The 19950-nt window shown below is 40.8% G+C and overlaps 1 protein-coding gene across 1 annotated transcript; it reads left to right on the top strand.

Annotated features, from left to right (window-relative positions):
* Nucleotides 1–4744: 4744 nt before the first annotated feature.
* Nucleotides 4745–18124, top strand: CRABP1 (cellular retinoic acid binding protein 1). The gene is made up of 4 exons (XM_068204442.1): nt 4745–4979; nt 5424–5602; nt 8268–8381; nt 17796–18124. Exons 1-4 carry the CDS (start codon nt 4757–4759, stop codon nt 17844–17846), a joined length of 567 nt encoding a protein of 188 aa, XP_068060543.1. The 5' UTR covers nt 4745–4756; the 3' UTR covers nt 17847–18124.
* The last annotated feature ends 1826 nt before the right edge of the window (nt 18125–19950 follow it).

Below are 19950 nucleotides of genomic sequence, written 5' to 3'. Positions count from 1 at the left end.
ATATTGGATGTTGGTTATTCAGTATGGCCCTTCTACAAAATTATTTAACAGTTTGTAAGTCGTTTTCCAAAACACTGTTCTAAACTAATTTATATTACAGACAGAACATTAGTCTGAGATGGAGTGATCTTGATTTTCCTCTTTCCTGATGTTTGTGGCTTTATTCTGGTACTGGCCCAGGAAAACACACCCATGAGCACCTTTAAAGCACAGTTCATGTTGATTGTGTTACTACATTGCTACTATGCATTGCTGGATCAGGATCAAGTTGCTCAGCAATCTGCAGAATTAATGCCCAAGTGAAACGACAGTCAAACTCCCTTTGTTTTCAGAGTCAGAGAAGAAAATTTTACTTTAGTTATGGAAACAATTCTCAATTTTATTGTATCCTTGTAGCACATCAGAAGATAGAGCAGGTGGCCAACTAAAAGCCTGATTGTGGGAAAGAACACAGATCAACTAGTTCCCTGTGAAAGGGAATATTACAGGGAAGGAATTAAGATAATCATATCTACTTTTCCTACTGATAATAAACTGGCAAAAACTTTAATGTTTGGCCCTACCAATGCAAGAATTCAGTTACTTTCCTATTAGTTAGGTCTCAAAAACCAAAAGGATAGCTTGGTATTGGAAATCCCTCTAGCATTTCAGCTTGGGAATAGTCAGTATTTTTTCAGCTTAATAAGGATGCAGTAGAATATACGGTGCAACACTGCAGAAATGCCGTTGAAGTTGCACACATCATATTACATTTCACCGATTGTCATGCTAGAGGCCCATTGTAAATTAATTTGGCAGATAAATTTATGATGGCAATTTGCCTTCCAGATGTACAATTTATTCATGTCAGAAATAATGTATTATATTGTCCCTTAAACCAATATTTTTTTTTGTTTTGTTTTTTTTTGTTTTTTGTTTTTCTTCCTAGGGAACCACCTTAGTAAATAAAATCTATTGTTTACACTGAGCCTTGTGTGACTTCACAGTGGTCAGTCAATAACCTCAATAACCTCAAGGGGATAGTTTTGGTCACATTACTGGTCACTTTTTTGTATAGATGATGGAGTACCCTGGTCCCATCTGTACCTATATTACTTTCCTTTGTCTTAGAGGCACTGTTGGAAAGATTAATTAGGTACATCTGTAGAAAAGGATCAGCCTTAAGGGATTCAGGTAAATAAAAAAAATGCCAATGGGAAAAATTGCTGAGGGGCATGTTGTGAAAATCAAACTGTTTTTCATAATATTAATGGGGAAACTACATACAGAAAGAGATTGAAAGAAAAGTAAAACTGTCATTTAGTCTGAGTTATTTCAGCATGACCTGATAAGCATCTCCTATTGCTGCTGTGGTAGGAAAAAGGATCTATGAAGTGGACTAAAGTAAAAGTCCAAGGGCAACATTCTCAGCTAATAGAAATCAGTATAACTTTCTGATCTTCACTTTATAACAGTAGACACTTGAGTCATGTCTGCCAGAGTGATGTTATTTCTGTCCTTCATTTGAGTGATCAATATGAAGATCCTAATTCACATTCTGTCTTAATTTTTTTTATTATAGCGGTGCTATAAACCTTATGGCTCTTACATCACACCTCTGTCTTCCTTTCCTTTAAGCTTCTTTCCATATTTTCTTCCTTATCTTTCCTTCCCTCTCCTTCAAACAGTTCAGCATGCAAATAAGTCTCAAAGCATTGAGCTAACTGATGCGATCACAGCTTGTAAAATAGAAGCTCAGCTCTTACTGACTTTTATATCATTTATTAGTTTATATGTAATTAATTGGTGTAACTAGTGCATAAACCATGTGAAATTTGTTGCCATTTAAGTTACACCTCACTCTCTTGCCTTATCAGCCTAAGTGGGGATTTGTGTTGCACCATGCAATGGGATTACAATCCACAATGTTTTCATGAAACACTAAATGGAAAAACAGAAAGGTCATTTTTCTCACTGAGCTTTGGCTGTCTTAAAGGACATAAATACTGGAGATGTTTTGCTTTTAAACTTTTGTTGGAGCAAAGTTATGTTCCTTTTGACTTTGGAGTTTAACTTTGAGATTAATTAGTAAAGCCAGAGAAACATGAAGGCTTATTTTTGAGAACAAGAGGAAAACCATAATTTATTTAAAAGAAAAGAGAAGCAGCATGCAGAAAGGTTACAAAAAGAAGTGTAAGTCAGAGATTAAGGGGGAAATGACTGTTGGTGATCAGTTCAACTACCGTGTGTATGTGAAGAACTATGGGTGAGAGGAAAGTCATTGGCTCCGGAAATGCACATGCTTGTCTCCTGTCCATGCTGGCAAGAGTGGACCCTCACTCTCAGAGAGGAGCAACTCCTTCTGGGGTTGAACTTTGAAGTCTAATTCCAAATAGTTGCTAAGTCTGCATTATGCAGTGCTGGAAAGAAACTGCCTCTCTGTATGAATAAGGTCTGAATCCGTACACATTGCCACAGAGAGGCAATTAGATACTCCAGAGTGTAACTGGGTTTTTGTTTTAGAAGCTGCATTGTGTAGGTTGAACAGTGCCTCATGGTATTTAAGTAAGATTATAAAGTAAATAAAAATGTAATTCAAGTACTCTGTATTTAGGATAAATAGTTCAGTGTGCTGCCATTACAGAATAGAGCCTTTATTGACTGAAGGCACTTCTTCCTTCCAGCCTGATGCACTTTCTAGATGAAGGGTATTTTGAAGGCTCCCTCTTGATCCTCGTGGAATAGGTCAATGGCCACAGTGCAACACCTAGAACGCGCATCCTACATCTTAGAGACATTCTCTCAGGTCACATCTGCTGGAACAGTTCTTCTTTGTACCAGCGGGTCAGCAAACAAAAGAGCTTAATTGGTCCTTTAAAGAATAAATTGTCCTTCCTTAAAGTTGATTCATTTATTTTCTCATGTAGAGATAGGAGTTCCCATCTGGTTTATGCTTCTCATACTCATTGTCATAGGTAGCTAAGGACTTGGTCCTGCAAAGAGTGAGCCATAACACTTCCACTGGGCTCCAGGTATACACATTCTTCAGGATTCTGGAAGCAAAGCATGTAGCATGTTTTCAGTTGTGCATTTGGGAAGTTGAAACTGAGGGTCTGAGCCGGGTTTTTCTTCAGTGTTTCATACAATATACAGGCTTGGTATGTGTTTGTTGGGCCTGCAGCCTTACATTTGAAAATCTTAAACCTACTTGCAATAGGAAATTGTTTGTGTGTCTGTGTTTTTTTTCAAAAGTGTTTTTCTTTGAGTTGATTTGAAATTTTAAACAAAGTATTTCAGATGGAGATTAATTTATTGTCATTTACTAAAACAACTGAAGGACACTTCATGCTCTGCTTTTTGTTTTGGGTTTGTATTGCTCGGTTTCTCTTTTTAGAGAACCCCTGTTATTGAAAACATATATTCCTCTCTGAAATGTTCATTTCCTGGAAGAAAACCAGATTTTAAATCAAAATATTTCTGTTAAAGAGCTATGCCAGGTCTCCAGGGTGTTCTTCTGGAAAGGCAGAAACAAAAATAAGTAGAAAAAGAGTGACAGTCAACAGATAAGTACTTGGTTCTGCTCTGTGGTTCTTACTCAGGTGAAGTTCTTCCTGGTATAAAAAATGAGAGCAAATTTCAGCATATATAGAATCCTGCCTAACATGCTAAATTAACTCCCAGAACTATTCATTTTCCAGGAGTAAACACATTTCATACATAACTCAAGTAACCTACGTGTTCATTTTACAGAATCTAACGAGTGAAGAATGATTGTGAATGTACCATGAAGTTGGTTCAGTAAAGCTCTTCCTGTAATTAAAATACATCTGGCTCTGTTCTGAGTGGGAAATCACAGGCCTCTGAATGTTTTGACTATTTCCTTATGCACAACAGCAGCAGAAAAACTCCATATGCTTTAACCTTTCAAATTCTGTTCCACTTTATCATGTGGATAAATCAGCTGCAATAGAGAACTTTAATCTAGCATCTTTGACCTGAAACTGAAGGATTCAAAGCAAAGACAATGGAAATGGTCATGGACAGTGTGAGGGGCTCAGAACAGCAGTCTAATCTTCAGCACACTGGTGCTAATTTAAATAAGTGTGAAATAGTTTGCTGTGTTTCTCCATAAAAGCTTGTGACTGCCACGGACATTGTTCTTCCTGATGCCAGCTCTGCACCTACATGTTCCTACGGCCAACAGTGCCAGAGAGCACTGGAAATGCTTGGCTATGGTGGGGAATGCTTTAGGTGCTGTGTATCTCTTTGTCCTTCACCCTTCTCAAAGGGGAGACTTGGCTCAGGGCAGTGACGGCTTCCTTACAACAGCTCCCTATCCTGGAAAGGGTTCTGCTCCCTGCCACCCCTTGGACCCGCTGGCTGTGCCAGTGAGCAGCGCTGGGGGCAGGCTGGCAGCTGTGAGGTCCGTGCGTGCAGGGGCTCGGGGTGAGGTGTGATGGGCTGCTGTGCCTGGGCCCTGCCGTGGTGGGGTGAGCCCAGCGTGAGCCTGCAGAGATTGGTGCCTGGTTGGACAGCCGCCTGCCTTCCTTGCCTGCCTCTAGGGCTTTTCATCAAGTCCTCACTGTCCACCTCATTTGTGGGACAAGTGACAATCAGGCTCTCGTTCTTGGGCAGCCCCAGGAGGGGCAGCTGTGGAGCCTGCAAGACAGGCGACAAACGGTGATAGATGGAGAGGGCAGGACGGACGGACGGACGGACGGACGGATGGATGGATGGATAGCCATGACTGGGAGGGGGCTGGCTGTCTGGCGGTGTGATGCTGGCCCGAGGGAAGGGGTGGGGGGCCGGGTGGGTGTGCCCGGCTCTCCCTGCCGCTGCCGCCGCGGTCCGCCCCACTCACAAGGTGCCTGAGCCGGAGAGCGAGCAGCAGCGCCGCGTCCCCTCCGCCCTCCGCAGCACCCGCCCCGCCATGCCCAACTTCGCAGGCACTTGGAAGATGAGGAGCAGCGAGAATTTCGACGAGCTGCTCAAGGCGCTGGGTGAGTCGCGGGGGAGCCGGGCAGCGGGCTGTGTCCCGCGGGAGGGGACACGGGGTGGCAGCTGCAGCCGCGCTCCGGTGCCCGGTGTCTCCCGGGAGAGCTCCGTGCGTCGGCCGCGGGCAGCAGAGGTGCGGGGCACGGCTCAGAGCCCTACCCGGGGAGGGGCGGTCGAGGCACGGCACGGTCCTCGCCTCACCTACGAGCTCCTGCCCGGGTAGCTGGGCTGCCGCTGGCCTGGCGTTGTGCCGCAGGGATCTCTGCGAGCGCCCGCGTGTGCCGGCCGTGCGGAGCCTGCCGGAGCGCCGCCGTTCCCGAGCTGTGCCGGGGGGCTACGCGCGGTGCCCCGGCCTCTCGCCCCGCTCCGCGATCTCTGGGATGCTTGGCGGGGTCAGCCCAGGGCACGGCTGGCGACTTCAAGCTCTGCTTCCTCCCCGCTTCGCCCAGGTGTCAATGCCATGCTCAGGAAAGTGGCGGTGGCAGCCGCCTCCAAACCCCATGTGGAGATCCGCCAGGACGGGGATCAGTTCTACATCAAAACTTCCACCACTGTCCGCACCACTGAGATCAACTTCAAAATCGGGGAAAGCTTTGAGGAGGAGACGGTGGATGGACGAAAGTGCAGGGTAGGAGGAGAGCTGGGGGCATGTGCATATGTGTGTGGGGGGGTGTGTTACCAAGTTCTTTTTAGATGGGACAAACATATCTGCTGCTCGTGTACCCAGACAATGGCACTGCTGCCCTCCACCCTCTTCCTGAAGCACTCTTGGGGGTTCTTGATGGTCACTGCTTCTCTTGTCCCTCTTTTGGGACAAACTCAGGGCAATAGGACATTACAGGTCCCAAAAGCAGAGTTCAGGTGACTGGTTTCCAGCTTGACAGGGTTTAGTTCTTCTCTTTTTGCTTCCCTCAGCTGCAGTGAAAGCTCTCCCCAGCTTCTGTCCCTGACACAAACATGGGAAATGGTGGAGCAAGAGAGACCTCAAGAGTCGGGATTTAGTGCACAAATCTGACATAGCTTTTGTCCTAGATTCAGTCAGATGAGTTCTCAAGCAGGACCACAGACTGTTGGTTGGCTGGGGCTGAAAGCCTCTTTCACACCCTTGCGTAGTTCATATGTCCAGTTTACTGATAGACAGCTCTTTAACAGTGTAAGGCAGCCTTTCAGCAGCTGTTATACCAGCCAGAGTTACACCATCTCCTTGAGCAGAAGTGCATTAGAAGGCATTCACTGGAGTGTTTTGTGCTTGATTCTGTGTGTGAGACTCTGCTCCTCTACCTTTGTAACCACTTATGTGGCCGTGGAGGGGGATTTAAGCCAGCAGCATCTGACACCAGGTTCTTGCTGGTGTAGAAATGTGGGATCTGAGATTTGGGGAACTGGGTTGTGGTCATAGCTGCCTTTTGAAAACCATTATTGAAGGCATGGGTTAGTTATGCTTTCTTCCGACAGTTTACTCTCATAATTATAAAGAAGTATATATAAGTATATATAAAACTCTTAGAAGTACAAATAAAGATTCTCAGAAGGTAGTCTCAAATAAGGATCCAGTATTAAAGGTATGCAGTGTTGGTGAAATAATCTACTTTCCAAAATATGATCTCTCTTAATTCTTGGGTCAGCTTTTGAGACCATTTTTATCACTAAAAATTCAGAACTTACTGTCTTCTGTGCAATTGCTGTCAACATAAATTTATGAAAAAGGAAACAGATTCTGGGAATCAGTGAATATTTAGAACATCCACTTGCTCTCTAGGATGAGTTATCGTATATTTAACAGTTTGTCCAGGAAATGTTGCAGGCTTTGTTAATTTATCTTGTTTGACAAAAGTGTCTTCATGCATTATGCATATACAATGAATGTGACCCGCTGCCTAGGGAAGGATTTATTGCTGCAGATGGAAAAACAATAACTATGGCTGTAAGCTATGAAAGTTGGAAAAACCTGAAAGAAATGGATTTTGTGAAGAAGTAAATTTCTTCCATGTGTTGTGAAATTATTTATAGTCCACTCTCAGGAATAAGTTGTGCTGCTGTGTGTATATAACCAAGATGTGGCCACAGAGCATAAACTGACAGATAATAAAATAATACTCCAGAATGTAGTTTTCAGTATCTGGCAAACTGCTGACTGGTTATAGATTTTGATATACTTTATGGGGTGGAGGGTTTTGTACTGCCAACTAACTTGATCCATTGTTTGTGCAGACAAAGAGGGCATCATATATGGCTGTACTTCAAGGCACAGCTTCTGTAACTGCCATTTGAGATGGCTTGTTGGTTTATAAAATCTATTGTTTTGAAAAATATTTAAAAAGTAAAGAGCTAAGTTTAAATCAAAGTAAAGGGATTTTTCCCTTGGAAAGTCTGGGAACTGTTAACTTGAATTTAGGCATACATATGCACACACACACGTGTATATGTACATGTATATAATCACAGACTAATAAATGTCTCCCCTGCGTAGTTATAAAGTGATTGCTTGAACATTCATTACAGGGCATCCTTCTGCACAGCTGTTCCTTTGCACTGTGGAGTAACAGTTCAGTGCCTGAGTGAAAAGCAACAGAGTCAGGGCTTGCCTGTTTGTGAAAGTTTAACAAAATCCTTTTGTTTCGGGTTCTTTTGTTTTTCAGTGGTTTCATAGTCGTTATTCAAATGCTTTGAAAAATGCCCAAGGGTATTTCAATCTCCAGACTCACAACCTTAAAAAAGTAATGTCACAAACAATTGAATTCTGACAGCATTTTTTAAATTTAGCTGTGATTTATTCTAGTTTGTTAGCTCAATATGTTTAATATACAGTTAACTTGGCACAGTGCTGGAGAGCAGGAAAGATTGTAAGTGACAAATACCGCATTATATATGACTACAATATGATATATAAAATTGTTTGTGCTTTTACTCTTAGGGGATTTTGTAGTGATAAATAACATGTCAGATCAAATCATATGTGTACAAAGACGCTCGGGACTGTAGATGCTACATTACCATGTTCCTAAATTACACTTTCCAACATCAAGCACTGGATGGAAACTGAGTGTCTTCACACTGAAAAGACACATTTGCAATTACTTTGTTACTAATACATTCCTCTTTCCAAAATGCCCCATCACACCTTAATTTTTATTTCACCACTTTCCACTGATTACTTTTTTCCTCTGCCTTTGACTATCTATGTGTTGCTCCTTTAGTGGAGCAATTATTCTCACTACTGCTTATTGTTGTCTCTGTCTTATGCTGCTTGAGAATATAATTAATGTATTTCCTGATGGTTTTCTTGCCTGCAGAGTTTGGCCACTTGGGAGAATGAAAACAAGATCTATTGCAAACAAACTCTTATTGAGGGAGATGGTCCCAAAACATACTGGACTCGAGAATTAGCTAACGATGAGCTGATTTTGGTAAGAAATTTGAACTCCCTCAATACGTGCACCATATTGGTTTTTTTTTGTAGTAGTATGAGCTATTATTTTTCCTTACTTAAATCCATCTGGAAGACTACCATTTTTATAATCCTCTACCTAACAATCAATACATTGCTTTTTACCCTTTCTTTTTTTTTTTTTTTTTAACAAATGGATATATATGCATATTCTGACTTGCATTTGATTGTTAAAACTTTCACCATACTAGTACTGGTAGAATAATCACAAGTTGGCCACTTCTGCTCTGTAAATTCACAACATCATCAAAGAATTTGCTTGATTTATTGCAGATTTTCTCTGGTGAGATCAAGGCATTTGACCTCATTTCTGGAGAATCTTCTTTTTAGGCATGTGCATAATACTGCTTCTTATGCATGGTCACATGGCATATAGCAGGAAAGATATGCATGTTGTGAGTATGCTCTAATCCCTCCTGTTTCTGAAAAATATGTCATTTCCTCCCATATCTCTGCCACCTTCCCCAATTCCCTGATCACCTTCAAGTCAAGATTGAGCATTGCCTCCATGAGTTTCATAGAAATACAGAGATTTGCATATTTGCTGTCAGCCAATATCCCCTCAGTGGTGTGTGAGCTTCCATCTGGCAGCAGTGTGACTGTGGGCATTCTGAGCAGCACCTCTGCAGCTGCCTGGCCGTGCCCACCCTCAGTCACACAGGGTCTGTTTATTCAGATTGTACCTACTTCTGCCAGAGGTCTCTTTGCTGCATCTTTCCTCAGTCGTCACTCCATATTAATTTGGATAATGCAGTATCTGCATCTGAGTAAAGACACAGTAGCACAGTTCAGCTCGAGTTCAGAATAATTTTATTGCACATGTTCCAGCTAGTGAATTCTGGTTAAATAGTTGATTAGACTGTTATGCCTCATCAGTTTGGATATGGAAGACAGGCTCCTGGAGTGGTGGGTAAGAAAACATCAAAGCAGGGAGGTTTTATTTCTAACTGTCACACTAACTAAGCCTCTGCACTTCAAAAAACAAACAGCCTCCCCAGTGTTTCTCTAAAGCAGATAGAGTTCTGTTTTTAAGATTGTATCTGAAACAAAAACGGGACCCAAACCTAACCAAGCATAAACAAAAAGCTTCTAAGGTGTTAATATTATTCCAGACATCACAGAACTGTTCACCCACATGAGGACATGTGCAGTTAGTGAAATCACACTGGTTTCTAATGAATGAATACTCCAATGCTGCATAATTTCTTTTGATTCAACCACTGGAATTCTTTATATTGTCACAAAACTTTAGGAGGCAAAGTACTTTGATCTCTGCTTTGCATCTTCAGATGAAATGCAGTGGACAAAATATTCTTAACTAGAACTTTTCCAGCTTTCTAACAGTACATTTCTGTAGTTTATTATTTAAGCAACAAGCTGATGAGGCAGCTGTTAAATAAAGTGCACTGCTCCGAGCAAATCAAGAAAGCCGCTCATAATACAATTGCCTCCTGCTAGCAGCAATGTGAACTTACCCTGCTGGGGAGGAATAATGAACTTAGATAAGAAACCAGAGGGATTCAAAGATTTAAAGCCATCTAACCTTTTTTCTTGTTTAATACAGTTGAACTTTTGTGAATTAATTATTTTTCCAATTAGGATATAAATTAGAACAACTTGCTTCTTGTTAACATATTTCCTTTTATAGGAACTCAGAACTTTCGATAAGTTGATTTCCTGGTTAATTTCCTTGCCATTAGAATATAAATATTTCTTTTAATCGATGTATGTGTAGATTCAACTTCCAGTCATTACATATTGTGTATAAAAGAACCTAAATAATATGCCTAGAATTTGTTATTGCAAATACTTCTCTTAACACCAGATCAAGCCACCTCTTAGAAGAACTTTCTGGTTGTGAAGCTAAACCACTGGAAGACCTTGAGTCTCTCAATGTAAAGAAAGCTTTAATTGAATCATTATTTGAGTGCTTTTTTAACCCCGTCCAATTTATCAATTTCCTTCTTAAACTAAGAAAACCAGAATGGCATGTACTGTCTTGCTAGCAGTCTAGCACCTGATGTTACGGTGATTTCCTCTCCCTCCTCTTATCTAAAATGATCCTGATTTATAATGCAAAGCTTTAGTTACTATTTTATGGTTTCCATTTCCCCAGACCGATCCCCTTCCCGACTCGGGCAAGCTGGAATTACGTTCATTGGTTGCAATGTGTGATTTTACTGTGGCCATTATGAAAATTTGGTATTTGTTTCCAAGTGATCCAGATCATTCTCTCTGCATTTTTACAATTCAATATGAAATACAGTTTCATTCTCCTACGTCTTTGAGCATAGTGACCTCTTTTGCTTTATTAAGTATTATGACAATAATTCGTCCTCAGGACAAGCATATTCAAGCCCTCATGACATTTGATGGGACTGAATGTACAGATCTTTTAAATACGTGAGTTGATGTTCAAGATATGACAGCCGAATGCTCAGCAATGAGGTGTTTCTGGGAGTAATGATGGTGTGAGACCTCTGGTCCTTTGCAGAAGCTGAAATGACCCTTCTGGGGAAAAAAAAAAAAAAAGAAAAAAAAAAAAAGAAAAGCTGTAAATTATCCCTTTTGGGAGACAACAAAAGGTTCTACTGTTTGGAGAGAGACAGAAGAGGATAAGAGATATTTTTTTATCTGTGGTCCCTGATTTTAAAGCCCCAGAACATTCCTTCAGAGAATTGGGCTTTAGAAGCTGAACTATTTGAAGGGATTGGCTGAGGTGTGTTCAGCAGCTCTAAAAGGGAACAAGGTAGGAATAAGAGCCCTTAGTGAGAAGACTCTATTGATCTCTTGCCTCTCCACTGTATTTGGGTTTTTCATCACTCCAGTGAGCAAAGATTCAACATTAGATTATTTTATGCTTGGCAAATTTCCTTGGATCTGAGTCTGCAAACCCCCACTTATAGCTTACTTCAAAACCAAGATCACAATAAGAGATCTCTGTCTTCTTCTTCTTCTTCTTCTTCTTCTTCTTCTTCTTCTTCTTCTTCTTCTTCTTCTTCTTCTTCTTTTAAAGCCCCTCTTCAGTAACCAACCACTTTAAAAAAAAAACTTTGTGTGTAACAGATTCAACTTAAATCGATTTCTTTCTTCTTCCACCCTCAGAGCTTTCTTAGGGATCTTTGGGACCTGAAATATATTCTCATTCAGTTTTGCTGTCTATATTGCTCCAAATATTTAAGAATTCCCATCTTCACACTTTTTTAATCTCCTTGCTTACCTAAGAAATGTTTTCTGTTCCTTTGCTCTCTCTGATGTGCTTCAGTAAGGCTCTGCTTCTGTTTCTCTATCATAAAAAATTCTTTCAAGAAGTCTTGAGACTCCTTATTCACTATTATACGCAGTTGCAGAAGAAATCAAGAAAAGTCATACCCAGTTTGAAAGAAGTTGCAAGAAAGAATGTAAACTGTGTTAGACTGAGGCATGAATTGAAGAAAGGCTGGGGTAACAGGCAGGGGGTAAGAAATTAGTTTTACTCTGTTACTATCGGCTCCATAAATGCTGGAGCTTTGCCACATAATTTTGATCTAAAATGCTACATTGCTTAGGGGATCCATTTGAATATGGTGTTTTCCTAGTGCAAGGATATATTTTTTTTCTCCAACACAGCATATTAAATAAAATGCATTTATTAGCCTATATAATAAAAAAAATCAGTGTTTAATTGCCATGACTACCACAGAGCTAAAATAGAAACCATATTACTCTATAATTATCAATCTTTCTTGCATCCTGGCAGAAGAATTCCTTATGTTCTTCAAAGATATTTCCTTGGAGTAAAATGATGGTCTTGCAAATAACATCATGTCTTCTGGTACACAGATGCTGAGAACACACTATTTAGTTAGGAAGGGTTTTCTTTACCTTCAGTTGCCTTCAGTTCTCCTTAGTTCCTTGCAGCATGGAGAAAAAAATTTCTCTTATTAGTAGGCAAATAATATTTGGCTCATACAATGACAGATGTAGGCTTGAAGTCCTGTTAGAAAAAGAATTCTTTCAGCCAGGGGATGGAAGGAGGATCAAGTTCTGCTTTATAAAAAGATGGTCTGAAAACTAGAATATTGCAACATCTTTTATCAAAGCTGTTTATTCTAATCTCATCTGACGCACTTGCTGGGATTTCAGCACTGCATTTTTAGAATTACTGAACAATGTAGATAAAAAGTACATGGAATGTGCAAGCAAGGGAGGGTGGAAAGGGTAGTTCCCCACCGAAGTCCACATTTATTTGTCTTGACTGTATCTTTATATTGGATTGTACTTTAGGATTGTAATGCCTACACAGAGTCAGGATATCTGTATTTACAACTCTACATTCATAAAGTTTACTTGGATTAGATTTGAGCAATCAAGATCGGACTACAACACAAAAAATATATATTTATTTTATTTGTTTGAAAATTATGACCTGGAATTAAGTGCCTTTTCTTCCCTTTATTATACTCACAATGTTTTTGTTGTTGCTGTGTATTTTTGTCAGGGACATTAATGAGCTATCAATCACTTACGTAAGTCAGCAGAACAAAAGATCTGCTCTTTGCAAAGTTAAAGGATACTGCTTACAAATATTGGCTATTCAAATGAGACACATTTATATCAAAACCTTAGGTGCATTGCTGCTTTTGTGGCTGCTCATGCCTCTATCGATTTAAGTTGAATCTGTAACACACAAATGTTTTAAAGTGGATGATTACTGAAGAGGGGCTTTAAAAACAGCCTCTGACCACATTTTGCACAGTTCACCTATCACACAGGGGTTCTCAGAATCAATTGTAGCAAGGGTCAAAGATCAGAACATTGGTGGGGGTTCAAGCATGGTTTCTATTCTACATTCCCTCCTCAGAAAAGTCATGCCATAGTTGATTAAAACTAGAGAACTGTGGAGCCTAGATGAACGAGCGAACATTTTTTAAATGATTTTGCTGACTTCTGAAATTAAACATAGTATGTGAGAAGGGTCAATGCAGATTTGGAAAGAGATTTTGCAGCGGAATGCTGAAATGTGTGATGTGCCTAAGCCTTGCATCAAACAGTGTCAAACTACCTAAGTGTTTAACTTTTCTATAACTTCTGGAGAGTGATCTCGTATAAAATCAGTTATCAAAAGAAGGGTCTAGTCATATCAAGCTTAGAATGAGGGGATTGCTGCTGTTCCCATTAGAGCAGCCTTGACAGAAGTTCAGAAGTCTGTAATAAAGCATGTGTCTGTGTTGCATGTGCCTAATGCTTTAATTTACTCTTTGCCATGAGCAGATTTACAAGGGGGCTTAGGGATCTACAGCCCCTGCTCACTACTACAGCCTTGTCTGGAACACATCCCCAACAAAAAAAGAACACAAAGCCATTTGCATTTTGGCTGCACCCGATCCTGAATGCAGCCTCTTGTAATAACACTTGTAGCTTAGATTTCCTCTGTGCACTGGCTTTCAGTTAAAACTGGGAGATACCATTGTCTCAGATCTCTGTCATTCACTTGCTGCGTAACGTTGAGGAAACTGTATAATATAGCAGTGCTCAAACACAAATACTGACGTGTAGGCCCCTCGAGAAATCACCTAATTCTGCATGGTGCTGTCAATTGATATCCTGAGGAACATGAGGTTGTGAATTGGGTGATTTGCTATTAACAGCCAAGTTTGAAAGTGGGGGCTGCACATTCAGTGACTATGGCCTCGTGAGGATCAATTTCTTTCTAAAAATGTTATGGGAGTCGGGAGGAGAATGGAAGTAGGCAACATGCCTTTGTTGTGAAGATTTGTATCTTTATTCTACATAACATGGAAGAGTGCAAGTGAACAAAGCCTCTTCTGAGGATTCATTTAAGTAATACTTTCTTTTCTGCATCAGTTTGCTGATGGATTCTGTCTTCCTTTTGTAAGTTGCCTCTGCATTTTGATCAGTCATGAGCAGATAAAGAGATTTTTGCATACACTGGTATGCAAGAAGTAATCTTTCCCAGGTGATTGTTTCAATCACACTCTTCCTCATTATACTGTGTGCTTCACTTACCACAAAGCCTCCTCAGCAAATATTTATAAAGAAGGCCTTCAAAAAGCAGATTTGCTCCTCCAGAAATATATTACTGCCCTGTAATTCTCTTTTAATCTCTCATGATGTCAGTGGTCATCAGATTTTGAGTGAACTGAGAGAGGTCAATTTATTGGATTATCCCCCTGCACAGGGCTTTGTTTGCAGTGTGCTTTTGGACTCTTAGCTACAGATTATAACAAGCTAAGTGAAGAAAACAATTCTGTAATTTGCAGTCGTGGAACATTTAAAATCCTATTTTAGATTTAGAAAGAAGCCTTGCCTTGTAGCATTTTATGACATAAGTGGGACCTTTCCAAGCCTATGAGAAAGTGGTGTTTGAAAATCCTGCATCTTCTTGTTACATCTGAATTACAATTTGGTAGCATTACAATTTTTTTCAGTTGTTCTGATGAAACTTCACCACCAAATAGCCAGGATTGCTCATTCTTTTTTCATTTGGAAGTTCTACTGCTTTGGATCATGGAAATATTTAAAGTCTGCTTCTTAGAACAGGAACTATCACTTCTTTTGAGTCTAGAATCGAAACCATAGACACTAAACTGCTTTATCCTACTACTGAATACAAGGATTTATATGTGAAGAATAGAGGAATAACATCCTTTGGATTTGGATCCTCCCCTGACCTTGGGCCCAGCTGTACATTAGACATTTCTGTGAGTTACCACAAGAAAAAGAATGCAGCAAGTTTGAACATATTCCTCCTTGCTTTCTTTAGTAACACTGAGTGGAGTTTTATGAACAAATGATAGTAAGTCACAATAAGATAGGAAAACACCGTTTGTGTAAGTCCACATTGAAACCTGTACATTACCCTGATAATAAAGCCCTTTATGTGCTTCAATTACATTGCTAATCATCTGAATGTGTATAAGGTATGAAATCTAAGTGCTAAAAAATGCAGTTTATTCCTGAAACAGGTCAGAGACCACATAACCTAAGCTGGGTCTTCAAGGAAAGTATGTCTTATTTGTTTGAGAAGTGCACAGTGGTTACATGGTACTCCAGAATAATAGTAATTGTGCTTTGCACGATTTCTATCTCTTTGCAATCCAGATCTAAAGACATTATTGTGTTAAATTATAGTGGTTTTCCAGACTGTGAGAATGGTGTGCTATGGAGTCCTTGTGTGTAGCAACTGATTTTTTAAAATTTAGGTTCCCTGAATATATCCATATTTTCTGCACTTGATTTTTGTCCAGAGTAATTTCAATGTAATCCTTTGCCTGAAATTTTTGGAAGTCCAGATGTTTAGCTGGAGCTGGATGCTGGAAGTACAAAGTGAGGATCCTGTGTCCTGTGTCACAAACATGCTGAGCTGTGACTCTCTGAGTGCACAGCAGTCTGTGCTGCTGCTACTCACCCATACTACTGAGCTTTCCCAGAAAGTCTTATGTCTTTTTTCTTCCTCCACAAATTTTAATCTTTATTTCCACACTCCCTCCTGTGAATCTTCCAAGGATGCTGCCAGTCAGACTACATTGATGTCTTAGGGGCAAGCTCTGCCCAGGAGCACAGTCTTAGAACTGGACACTGCAGTTTCAGAGGCTCAGATCTACAGTGGCTCCCTTTCAGTATGAATCACATCTATTTCCTTCTACTCTTCTCCGCAGTGTTCCTTCTCAATAGGACTGCTGATCTGTTCTGAGAATAACTGCTGTTGCTTAGCTTTAGAGGAAGGAGTTTCTCTCTTAACTTGCCTGAAAGAACAGACATAAATTTGTCAGGGGGGTTCCGTGAGTTTTGGCAAGCAGCTGCTGCAGCCTTTCTCATTAGAATTCACTGATGTGACATCCATTCCCTCCTCACGATGTGGCTGCGTGGCTGTGCAGCTCCAACTGCCAGACTGGGGCTGTGCCAGCTCTGGGAGAACACTACACAGGAATTGTTTGACTACGGTTTATGACTTGTGTTGAAGTAGCAGCAGGGGACCCAAACCTCCCTGTGCTTAGCAGTACCTGAATGTGAAAGACAATCACTGTTGCCGGGATCTTACAGTCTCCACAGAAAACCTTGAGCCCTGGAAGGTCTTGACTCTTACTTCCCCTCTCTGGCAAAACTCCTGCTGAAATAATTTTGCCTTTGTGGATAATTTGGAAATATTGAAGGAAGCCATAATAAGGATATTTGCAGCTGGTACTGTGAACATTGGAGAACTATCCACATCCTTTGATGTTAATTTTCAGATCTATTAATGTATAATCTAAAAATATATATTAAGCACTGATATGATATTGATATGCATAAAAACAAAGTTTGTATCTCCAAAATACTAACAGACTTGTGTCTCCAACAAAGTGAACAAAATATAAGTCAGAGTCAGTTTTAAAGCCAAGTCTTTTCAAAGTATTTGCTGAAACAGGTGTAGAAAGCATTAAAACAAATAGCCCAGCTGAATTTTCATAATGCACTGGGATACTTCTTAAAGCATGCTTTTCAGCGAGACCTTGGTAGTGACCACAGCCAGACATCCCACCTCAGACCTTGTTAGTGCTGAGCTCAAAACCTTGTTGGCATAGCTGAATGTGAAGGTTTTTTTCCCAGGCTCTGTTTCCTCACTCTTGCCCCTATTGTTTCCTTCATGCTTAATTGCTCAAATTTTAGCCTGCCAAATGACAAACAAACACCTTGGGATTCAGGTGGCTTTCTCAGACAGCCCCACAATCCCTGTCCTGCCTACATGCTCTGATAATCTCTAGGGCGTTCCAGATCCTTCTCATGGTTGACAAACTCCTCGGTGAAGGGCACAGTCTCCTGAAGGAAGGTTGGCATTGACACTGCCCACACTCCAGCCTGGAAGAGAAGCTTTGCTCTCCCAGCAGGGGCTGTCAGCCTCTTGCAGCAGCATTATGTTTACAGGTGTACATTCTCCTGGTCTTCATCTTTCCTCCACTGACTTCATTTGCCTGCTTGAATTTATATCTGCAAATATCAAAGAATACCTTTGGAACATGCCATCTGAATGCCACCCTCAGCATTTCTAGTTCAAAGTGCTGCAACTGTTTCTAAATATAACAACAGTACATTCCAAATTCACTTTATTTTCCTCATGTTTATTTATCAACTCATGCCAAGTAAAAGAAAAAAAAAAGAGAATTTATGCATCATTTATCATTCTGACAAAATCCATCCTGCCTTGCAAAACAGGTCATTTACACTGCATTCCTCTTTCAAAATGATTTCTTTCTTTACTCTTATCTGTCAAAAGACATAAGAAAAAGTATTTCTGCCGTAGAACTGGTTACTTTAGTAAAAACAACACTTTGAAATGGTGTTAAATGTTGGTGGTTCTATCTCTTTTGATTGATTTTTATTTCTTTTCCAGACCTTTGGTGCTGATGATGTTGTGTGCACAAGAATTTATGTAAGAGAATGAACCCATCAATTTACTTGTCATCTGGGATGAAGTGGAGAACTGTGAAAACCCCCAGTATAATGAGTATCTATGTGTGCTGTTACTAATGCAGTGTTGTATGTGACCATGTGTGTTATATCTGAACCCAGATCCTTTGTTAAGTGTATTTTGCTTTCAGTTTTCATTTCAGACACTCTTCCTTCCCACTTTTATGCCATCAGTTTTCATGTCTGCTTTGTATTTTGTAGTTGTCTCTTGCTTTGGTTTCCTCAGTTATTAAACTTATTGGGCATAACTCACAGCTGTTTGGGGGTGTTTTTAATTGAAAACCCAGCAGTGCTTTGGTTAGGACTGAAACACTTTTTACCCTCTGCTGAAGTCAGTGTGGAGTTTCCCTGCTGTTGGCAGGTCCTGTGCTGTCAGGGAACACACCTACTAGGGCAACACGAAGGGATGGAGGTCAAGTGGATGGCAAGGCCTTTCCCAGCACTGCAGGCTGCTCTCCTGAACCCAGAGCTCTGCTGCTTTCCTTCTTTCTGTCCTCTCTCCTTCTTCCTCCTCTCTGTCTCTTGTCCTCTCTTCCTCCCTGTTGAGGAATAATTTGTATATGCTGTGATTGCTGGGACTGTGCTGAAGCTGAGCCAGACAAGACAAGGTGAGCTCTTTCCCCTTTCCTGCTACAGGAAAAATAACACTGTGATCATGACTAATACTTATCGTCATCACACCCAAGCACCTCAGGCCTGATCAGAGAGCCCGAAGAATATGACAGGCTTTACTTGTTTCGGCCACAAAAAAAAATAAAGCTGAGGAATGCTGCTTTTCTCACCTGTGACAAAGAGAATTTCCAAAGGATTCACTCCCCCTCCATTATGTTGTTATGATGCCATGTTACAGCTCTCACTTCTGGTGATTCAACCTTTAATTCTTTGAGCAACTAAGTGTTTCACAAACCCGGGCCATAGTTCAAGAATGAAAAAGCCAGCACATTTAATGTACTTGTTCTGGCTCAGAGTTCTAGCCGTAGCACTATCAAGTATTAGATTCAAGCTGAGCAGCCATTCCACTAATGAACCAGATAGTCTTCAGTTCTTCAGCCTTGGAAGTGTCTGGAGATTGAGACTAGGAGCACTACTTACTTCACTGTAATATCCAATCTTATCTGACCAACTTTTACCTTTGCAAGAGTAATTTTTCTGCTCCATGTCACACAATAATATAAGATTTTTAAGAGGTTCGATGCTAGCAGAATATCTGCCCTGTTCACTGGATTCTGCTCACTACTCACAACAGGAAAATAGGACCAAAACTTATTCATCTTGGGACATCCATGAAAAATTACTCTGTCTCTTCATCCCTCACATAGCTACACAGAGAAATCCCCTTTGATAGGATTGCCGAACTGCCATGGAGAAATCAGCCAGCTGTTCTGTTTGTTGCAGTGTGGCCTACAGAAGCACAAGAGGAGAGAAACATACAGTGTTTTCTGTCTCCTCTGCTCTGACAGGTCACGCTTGCTTTCTCTGCCATCACCACTCAAGATACCACATTGCAGCTGAAAGGAGCAATCCGAAAGGAGGGCTCTTTTCTTCCACACTCTAACCTTAAGCCAAATCCTGTTTCTGAGACCTTGGTTCTATTGGTATCAGTTAAATACAGTGTATGCTGGCCAACACTGAGGCGGGGGCTGAAATTAGTTCATTGAGGTCTGGATACAGCTGAAGCTACCCCCCTGTAAGAACAAAACCAAGAGGGAGGATGACAGGGATCTATCTTTATTTTCTATCTTCTTTAAGGATTCAAATTCAAATAGCTGGGTGTTTTGTTATAAACAAGTTCCACTTCAGGAGAATCTGGATCTGCTTCTGCAATCAGCTGTGCCAAAGGAACTCCACAAAAAAGTGCCAGGCCTTGAGCTCGCTCAAAGCTGCTCGGGGATGCAGACAGAACTGCCTTGCCACATCAAGGCTGAGCAGTCAATAACACTGTGCTGCAGGACATGTTGGCACAAGTCATATCCCAGAGCACCAGGAGCCCACCAACACCACAAAGGCTTTGCCTCCACCTCCAAGAAGTTGTGTGGTGGATGTAGGGGCTGGTACAAGCTGGAGAGGCAAGTAGTAGA

The sequence above is a fragment of the Anomalospiza imberbis genome, chromosome 13 (genome assembly GCF_031753505.1).
Source record: "Anomalospiza imberbis isolate Cuckoo-Finch-1a 21T00152 chromosome 13, ASM3175350v1, whole genome shotgun sequence".
NCBI lineage: Eukaryota > Metazoa > Chordata > Aves > Passeriformes > Viduidae > Anomalospiza > Anomalospiza imberbis.
Note: the sequence above shows the minus strand (reverse complement) of the source record. Positions and strands in the feature narration are given on the sequence as shown.

What these genes read in the sequence shown, in the direction of transcription:
- CRABP1 (XM_068204442.1), top strand. Translation starts at nt 4,757, where the DNA reads ATGCTGGCCCGAGGGAAGGGGTGGGGGGCCGGGTGGGTGTGCCCGGCT. An exon ending in TGGATGGACGAAAGTGCAGG is followed by an intron (nt 5,603 to 8,267) that starts GTAGGAGGAGAG and finishes TCTTGCCTGCAG; the next exon opens with AGTTTGGCCACTTGGGAGAA. An exon ending in CTAACGATGAGCTGATTTTG is followed by an intron (nt 8,382 to 17,795) that starts GTAAGAAATTTG and finishes TTTCTTTTCCAG; the next exon opens with ACCTTTGGTGCTGATGATGT.